The sequence below is a fragment of the Daucus carota genome, chromosome 2 (genome assembly GCF_001625215.2).
Source record: "Daucus carota subsp. sativus chromosome 2, DH1 v3.0, whole genome shotgun sequence".
NCBI lineage: Eukaryota > Viridiplantae > Streptophyta > Magnoliopsida > Apiales > Apiaceae > Daucus > Daucus carota.
In genome coordinates, this window is record NC_030382.2 from 34,815,946 (window position 1) to 34,824,452 (window position 8,507).

Consider the following 8,507-nt stretch of genomic DNA (forward strand, 5'->3'; position numbering starts at 1 on the left):
ATTAAATATCTGATTATTTTATTAATCTTTCGATTAATTCTTGTTCCGTGATGTCACTGATTAAGTCTGATTCTCGCTTTCTAATTTACATTGCTACCGAGGATCTTGTTTTAAAAGTTGGTGATTAATCACCATTAATCATCGATTAATCTTTGTTCAGTATCTTCACCATCAATCATCGATTAATCTTTGTTCTGTATCTTGCCGAACTAATTATATATCTTTTTATTTTATTAATTCTCCGATTAGTCCTAGTTCCGTGACTTCACCGATTAAGTCCGATTGTCGCTTTCGACAAAACTATCGAGTATGCTAACTTTCGTGATCATAAACATATAAAATGATAGCCAGCACAGAGCATTCCGTCAGTTCCATCTAAAATCGAATAAATATCGAAAATTGAGATATCATTTTTTTTTCCTGCTTCCTGCTGTCTTTGTTTGATTCAAAACAGCAAGTATTGCCCCAAGTCACCAAAATAATTCCAAATAAGACCTATAAAAATGCAATGAGAGAGATGTGTGTACTAGAGCATTTTCACACAACTATGCAAAGATAGAGGTTTACATGAGCATCTTAAAAATTAGAATTAATTAATAGAAAATATTACAAGCTGTTTTGAAAGAGATATTACTGTTAGGTCCTATATAAAGTCTACTAAAGGAAGTTACAAAGACTATTAAGGATATAATTATGGATTCTACAGCATGCAGACTAGTCTCCTCTTGTTGGAGGCTCCATGCATGCACAAAATGGAGCCTTCTTTCGCCTGGGGCTTTTCCTTGCCCCAGTGTACAGATAGTCCTTGAGAAGGATTCTTCTATTGGTCTCTGTAACTCTAAATTTACCTCTGCTTTCATTGCCATTGTCGACTTTCATCAAGTCGAACTGTATTCTCTGTATCTCCAACTGCAGCTCGGAAATCTTTTCAGACACTCTTCGCGCTTGTTCTGAAATTCTTTTCCTTCTCGTGCTCCCACTATCTCCGGACTTCATTGTAGCAATTTTAGCAGAAGGCGTTGAAATTTCTTCAACATTTTTTGTTAATTTGTCGTTGAGGTCAAACAACTTCTGAATTGCTGTTTCAGCTTCTTCCAGCTTCAACTTTATACTATCATTTCCGTTTAGAGCTTTACCACTTCTGCTTTTCTCCATGATCCCAACTTTCCTGTTTAGATCTTGCACAGTAATCTGAAGGTTCGTCAATTTCTGGACATCAGAATTAAGTCTTTCCAGGACCTTTCTCTTGTTCCCTTCCTGACGAGTTTCTTTGAATTTTCTTGAGATCTCTAATATGTTCATTCCTATTTCTTTCTCGACAATAAAATCTGAAGAGAAAGACGCACCCTTATGTTTTAATGCTTCAGACCATTCTTTTTTGGTGGGTGCACCAACCACCTTCTTTCCCTTCCCAACAGAAAGATTAATGCTGCTATCTTCATCCACAGTTTCCCACAACTCAAGCATCTGATTATCTGGCCCAACATAGTGTCTCCTGCCTAGGCCGTATGATGAACTTTCAGATCTGTGATCGAGCATAATGTCTTTTGGCGGAATACCAGGCAACTCTGAGATTTCAGATAATGGCTTTAGCTTTCCTTTAAGGGAGCGGTTTGCAGTTCTTAATTCTTCCATCTGTTTCACTGTAGTCTCCAATTTGCTATATGCATTCAGGTTATCCTGTGTCGCAAGCCTTGCCATTTCAATGACTGTATTTTCAATGGCTTTGATTCTTACTTGCAAACTGTGCAAGTTTGATGATGCATATGGAATGATGGCATCCCGATCTAGCAAGTGAACCTCCTGCAAAGAAATTAGAACGAAAAACCGGAGTTAATCATTTGCAGTAATATGTACATAATTCGCTGTTCTGTAATCAATTCATGATTGCTTTTAAATATCCTTGAATAGTACATGGGCACCTAATGAGCGATAGGCTATTTCCTTCAGCAATTAAGGGCTGTTTTAATATAGTAGATCATGTAATTGAAAATGGATCATAGTTTTCTTGTAGATTAATTGAGAATTTACGTTATAATTATATTCAAACACTACTCCCAGTACGTGCCAGAAGATTGTTATCAGATATAGCTTATAGCTTAGTGATTGAACAGACATTCACTAAAACAATGTTGGTTCTCATCACAATCAGTGTTCATATGGACAGTTAAAACATGGATGATAGTTCATAATAAAAAAGATTAATGCTCATATCTAAACATCCAGCAACGATTTCTCATTTTAACTGCATGTATGTCTGTTTGCTCTATTATCTTGAGAAATGTAGGTATTACAGCCTGAACATTATACATATCTATGTACTATAGTAGAAGATTTATACAAACAGAAAAACCAACTTCATCTCGTCGTTGAACCTGTGACCTCCCCTTATTAAGGTTGACTGCTACTCTTCCTCTTATACTAAAGCATCAAATCTCATCCTTTAGAAAATCAACTTTCAGCTCAACTACACTTAAGCATCCAAAATACTGTTTTGAACCAAAAAATTCTTGATCGTATTATCTCATATACTGGTCAGCAAACATATATATTGTCTGTAAATTATATCTGCAATGCATGTTTATTGTGTAAATTGAATCCACTGCTTGATATATTGAATAAATTCATAAAGCATCTGGATTGGTTTACAAGTGCTTTCAAAAAACAAATTAAAAAAATGACAGGTTACTAGAATTGCTAGTTTAAATGTTACTGTTCTTTACTTATATTAAATTATTTAATTGTCTCTTATGAAGGCAGTTGAGAACTGAATCCCGAAAATATCTCAAGTTAGAATGCCCAGGCTTATGAATCTTAAAAAATTTCAGAGAATTAAATATCACCTTGACTTCCTCATTAGTAGGTTCTTGAATATTTTTATGCATAAATGTGTGCTTTTCCAGGGACGATACACTTTCCATCAGTGAGGTCACAGCTTGGCCAAGCTTAACATACTGAGATTTGAGTTCTTCGTTCTGACCTTCCAGAATGCCAAACTTTTCATCAAGCAATGCATTTTTCATACTGTTAATATTCTTTTCATCTTGAAGGCTGATGACTTTCTTAACAAGCTCGTTGACCTTTTCTTCCAACAGTGTTCGAGCTACAGTGGAGGATTGCAACTCCACAAACAGCGCTACTGCTTGTGTCTGCAACAGGTCAATCTCATCATTTTTGTTTTGCAGTTCAGAACACAAGTGTTCCTCTTTGCTTCTAGATGTTTCCTGTAGATCACGCAGAAGGCACAACTCAACCTCAAATTTCCGTTTTGCTTTAGCAAGGAACTGATTCTCATTACTTAGACGATCATTATCTCCACTTAGTTTGGCTATGTATTTCTCTTGATCTTCCCTGATCATCTGAACCCCATCATATTCCCTCTTTAAAGTATCCATATCCTTAGAAAAGTGTAATTTCTCATTTTCCCAAATAATGAATTTCTGTTCAGCTTCAAAAAGATCCCTTTCTTTCTGGTGCAAGAGATCCTTGCCGTTTGCAATGTCTTGTTTTAAGTAACCAACATGATAGGTGGTTTCTCTCAACTCATCATCGGTCTTACTCAAGGTCTCCTTCAGACACAGGTTCCTCACTTGCAGATTATCCAACTCCTCCTGTGTGATGCTCAATTTCTTTTCTAGGGCATCATTGATGCCATGAAGTTTGTCCACGTCATCACTAAGCCTTTTCATTTCTTTGGATCTCTCATCCAGAAAATTCATGAAAATTAAAGAGAGAACATGTAAAAACACCATCTCACCATAGATAGCATACTCTTCCTCTTCTACAGTGTGATTCTTTTTCTTTAAATTTAAAAGTTCCTTCACTAAGACCTCCTTTTCCTCACAAACTCGTGTTTTCTCCTCTTGTAAATTATCATAAGCTCCTTCAACAACCAACAACTTTCCAAGAAGATTTTCTACCCTCTTCATGAGTTCTTCTTCTTTATGATACCCATCAGTTACTTTTATTATCAGCTCTTCTGTCAACTTGGAAAGTTTTTGACACTCGCTTCCAAGCATCATGCATTGTTCTGACCTGATCCGCAACTCTTTATCAGTAATGTTTTTCTCAATCTGAATAGTTTCTGCTTCTGACCTCAATTGACTAAGTAGAGTAATAAGTACCGACATCTCAACATCCCTTAGCTGGTTTTCATCCTGAGTTATTGATAGAGAACTTTTAATATCTTCAACTTTGCTTAAAATATGGTCCAGACTCGTTTTCCCTTGCATATCTTCATGTTTGCATGCATGGTCTGGAACAATGTTAAAAGCTTTCAGCAGCTGAGACATACTTATTCGTAGTGAGTTGTGTTGATGAAACAGACATTTCACCTCCACCTGCTGCTCAAGATTCTCTTCCTCTAGCTCAGAAATTAATTTTTCCGACAATTTAGATGCCTCCAATAGTTTCTGGCACTCAATCAACATAATTGAGTTTTTATCTCTCAGATCATGTACACATTCGTGCAAGACAAAGGTTTCAATTTGGCAGTCGAGAGCTTTATCTAGTTCTCCTTCTAATTCTCTAATTCTGTTCCAACTTTCTTCATGTAGGAGATGGACCTTGTCTACTAAACCGGCAAATTGTGCGGAACTCAATTGAGCAAAGTTGTATTGCTCCTGTTTCTGCACCTCCAAGTGAACTTTTAAACATTTTACTTCATCAAGTGTAATTATCTTATCTTTCTCCAAAGCTGAGCAATTCTCCTCCAACTCCATTGATCTCTTTTCTATGTCATTCAAGAGTTGCTGAGTTAATTTAAGTTGGGAAGATAAATTACCATTTTCTGTAACAAGGCCAGATTTCTGATTGACCAGAAGCAGGCATGAATCTTCTAAAATCTTTGACTTTTCCTTCAACATTTCAAGTTCATCGCGTGTATCAGAAAGGCAATTTTCCGAAATGGTATTCCTCTCCGAGAGTTTCCGCATATGATCAGCAGTTAATTGCAGTTGAGTCATTAGAGATGCCTTTTCATCGAAAAGAGTAGATTTATCCTGTAAAAGAGATTGGCATGATGCTTCCAGCACACTAATCTTCCTTCTCACATTTTCTAATTCAGTCCCTAATTCTGACATGGAATTCTCCAAGACCGCATTTTTATCAAGAAGCTTTTCGTAAGTTCTCAACTTCTCCACAAGGGCTTCTCTCCCACTTCTTTCTCTCCCACATGAATTTCTTAGTTTCAAGTTCTCATCCTGCAATTCCTTCACCGCTGTTTGAAAAGATTCTGGGTTTAGGCCCACTGCATCAACTTGCTTCAAAACTGCATGGTGTTTACTGTTCACATCTCTCAATTCCTCTCTCAGAGAGTCAATTTCTTGCTGAAGAGTATTTCCTTGATCTAATCGAAGATCGATCTCAGCTTCCAGCTTCCCGTTTCTTTCTCTTAATCTATAAATATCATTTTGCATTCCCGTCATGAAAATAGTAGATGATAGGTTCAGTTCATTTAGGCTTTTGTTCTCATCTTTAAGCTTCAATATGTCATTCTGCAGACTGTCATTATGAGTTTCAATATCCTTCAAAGTTTCGGACTTCTTCTGTAGCTCTGAAGCCAAAGATCTCAGATCTTCCTGAGCTTGTGAGTGAGCAAGCTGAAAAGTTCGGAATGCAGTGTCAGCCTCCATGAACCGCAATCGCTCTTCTTGTATGCATGCCCAAAGTCTTCCTAGCTCCTTCTGTTTCTGTGTAAGTTCTTCACTTTGAGTGTCTACCTTCAGAACCAAAGTTTCCAACTCTGTGTGAAGTGACTGGTTTGATATCTCTACCTGCGAAAACTGCTTTTCAATTTTACAATTCATCTCACCTTTGAGATTCTGAACCTCTTTGCCCGCAGCAGAGATTTCAAGCTCTAGAGAAGAAATGGTCTCCAAGCACTGCTCATTTTTTATTCCTGCAGCTTCCTTCTCTTCAATCAATTTTGAGATGGCAAACTTTGAAGTTTGAACTTCAACTTCTGCCCTCTCTTCAGCAAGCAGTACCTTTTTCTCCAGGTCCGATCTCATCTGTAAAGATCGTTCATACTGATTGACAATGGTATCCCTTTCTGCTTCTACTTTAGCCAGTTCCTTAGCTGAAGTGTGAGCATCAGCTTCAGCTTTAGTAGCGCGTTTATCAAGATCCACAACATTCTTCTGAGCTTGAAATAAAATGTTCTCCAGGTTACCGATCTTCTCCAAACACAGCTCATATTGCAAAAGGCCGGCCTTTTTTTCAGCTTCAAACTCGGAGATAACTTTCTTCAGGGCTTGAATTTCAGATTTATCCCTGATTGCTTGCTCTCTCAGTTCGCGAGAATCCTTTTCAGCATGAGAAACAGCCACTTCTAGCTTTTGTACATGCTCGAGACGCTGTTTATACTGATTTAGACCATCTTTTTCTGCCTCTAGTTTGGCAAAGGCATCATTTAATGTTAGTATTTCCTCCTCAAATTTATTCACATGCTCAGACTCCACATCATCATTGAAGTTAAGACTTCTTCTTACCCTACCTTCTTCTGATTTCTTAGATTCTGCATAACGAAATAAACCATTGAACTGTTCTAGACTACCTTTACTAATTGCAGAATCAGACTGCACCTCCTTTCTTTTGTTAGTATGAGAATGAGAAAAAGATAGTCCAGGAGCATTATTCTGGAGCTCGTCAGTGCAAAAAGATGCTTGTGGGGGAGTTGACATGTTAGGTATTTTTGGTTCAGCCTCAGAACCGGTATTTGTAGGTGCATCGTCGAGGAGTAAAAAGGGGATTTGATTTGGAAATGCCTCTGCCATTGTTCGGTGGGCCTGGTGGAGCACTCCTGTTGTATGATCATATCTTTCAGCCAATGCTCGATATGCTCTGTAGAATTCCTCAACCAATTTCATAAGCTCCGGCCGTTTTTTATAGTACATCTCCGCCCTTCTTGCAAAGGAATCAGCATCCTCTTCTATAAGTTTGATCATTGATTTTATCTTGGAATCCATGTCTGTTGAAGAAAGTATGCATTTTTAATCAGAATCAATATACACAGATAGAGAGATATGTAAAAAACATTGCAACGTCTGCTGATCATCTGCCATTTTATTTCCAAGTACACTGCATACTTATGAGACTAGTATGTTCAAAGAATCAGGAAATCAAAGGCTCTCCAACAAAGGTACATAAATGTTATTAGAAACAACATTATATACTGATTGCAGACACAGCATAAATACGTTTAATAATATATTTCCATAAACAACTCTATAAAGTCAGTAGTCTCTGTGTGAAAAACAAGGATGCTAACATTAAACTGAATATTATATTCAACAACCTAAAAGAAGGCTACCAAAAGAAATACAAACTATCTTGTTTGACATTCTCAGACTTTAAAAAATAAACCTCAAGCATACTTCATAGGGTTCGACACTGCATCGATGTAAAAACTTGTCACACCAACTAACAATCAAAGCAAAAAAAACGGAAAGATAGCTGGATTAGCTGCATAGCTTATGTTTAAAACATTGCTAAATTTGTAGGAACAGGTTAATTACCAGTAAGATTTTCCTGAAGCCACCTTGAGTTTTTTGGACATATGTGACTATCCCACCACCATGAGTACTTGTGCTCTAGTTCCTCTTGTGATAAAGAAGCCATAATGTGAAATCGTCGGGTAATTTCACAACGGCCTAAGCAGACCAACGGAGCCCCAATCCAGTACTAACAACAGTAATCTCGTCCTGATCAAAATTATCAAAAAGAATAACAAATTAGATACCAGTATATCCAATAAAGATTCAATTCTGGAAGGCAGCCCAGGCTTTAACAGAGGCCCTCACACCCTCAGACATATAGTTGTTACCTACAATGCTGGGAATTTCACTTCAAATTATGTTCTTCTGATAGATACATCATACATGATAGATCACAAGCAACAAAGTACACTGAATTTCAAGAAAAAAAATCATTTTTAAGTTCATATCTTTTTTATAATTTTTTTTTTGCTAAGTTTCACAATCCCTTAACTTTTAGTTTAATTGCTCTACAACACTACAAATTCTTCATAATTCACCATACTACAAACCCACATGAAAAATATACCACAATAATTAAATTTATCAAAAATCAAATTTTTATTCACAGTCAACAAAATGCTACTAAAAACACCATAAGTCCATAACCTACAAGACCCAAGAAGCAAGATCAACTCATCCACAACTAAATACTTACAGAATACACACATTTTTGTAACTACAACATCAAAATTCATGACCCAAATTGTATAACAAAGCAGTTACAGTTAAAAAGAAAAAAACTCACCACAATAAAAATCAAAACTTGATGAGATTATGACATCTGTAGCTGTAAAAAAACACACCCCATGAAGTTTTTTTTCATCTGAGCTCATGTATCATAGATCTTTGTTTAGCATTGTTCCTGTTTGTGTAATTCTTTATGCTTTTTTGTAGTGTGCTTTTGTTACTTTATCATGAGCTTTATACAGGAACTGTCCCTTGAGTACAGAGCATCTAGAGACTAGAAGT

The 8,507-nt window shown here is 36.7% G+C and overlaps 1 protein-coding gene across 1 annotated transcript; it reads right to left on the reverse strand.

Annotated features, from left to right (window-relative positions):
* Window positions 1-570: 570 nt before the first annotated feature.
* LOC108209285 (protein NETWORKED 1D) lies at window positions 571-8,507 on the reverse strand. Its single transcript, XM_017380108.2, has 4 exons — window positions 8,284-8,507; window positions 7,518-7,703; window positions 2,844-6,970; window positions 571-1,803 (listed from the first exon to the last, which is right to left on the reverse strand). Exons 2-4 carry the CDS (start codon window positions 7,618-7,620, stop codon window positions 715-717), a joined length of 5,319 nt encoding a protein of 1,772 aa, XP_017235597.1. The 5' UTR covers window positions 7,621-7,703; window positions 8,284-8,507; the 3' UTR covers window positions 571-714.

What these genes read in the sequence shown, in the direction of transcription:
- LOC108209285 (XM_017380108.2), bottom strand. Translation starts at nt 7,620, where the DNA reads ATGGCTTCTTTATCACAAGAGGAACTAGAGCACAAGTACTCATGGTGG. An exon ending in GCTTCAGGAAAATCTTACTG is followed by an intron (nt 6,971 to 7,517) that starts GTAATTAACCTG and finishes TTTCTTCAACAG; the next exon opens with ACATGGATTCCAAGATAAAA. An exon ending in CTACTAATGAGGAAGTCAAG is followed by an intron (nt 1,804 to 2,843) that starts GTGATATTTAAT and finishes ATTTCTTTGCAG; the next exon opens with GAGGTTCACTTGCTAGATCG.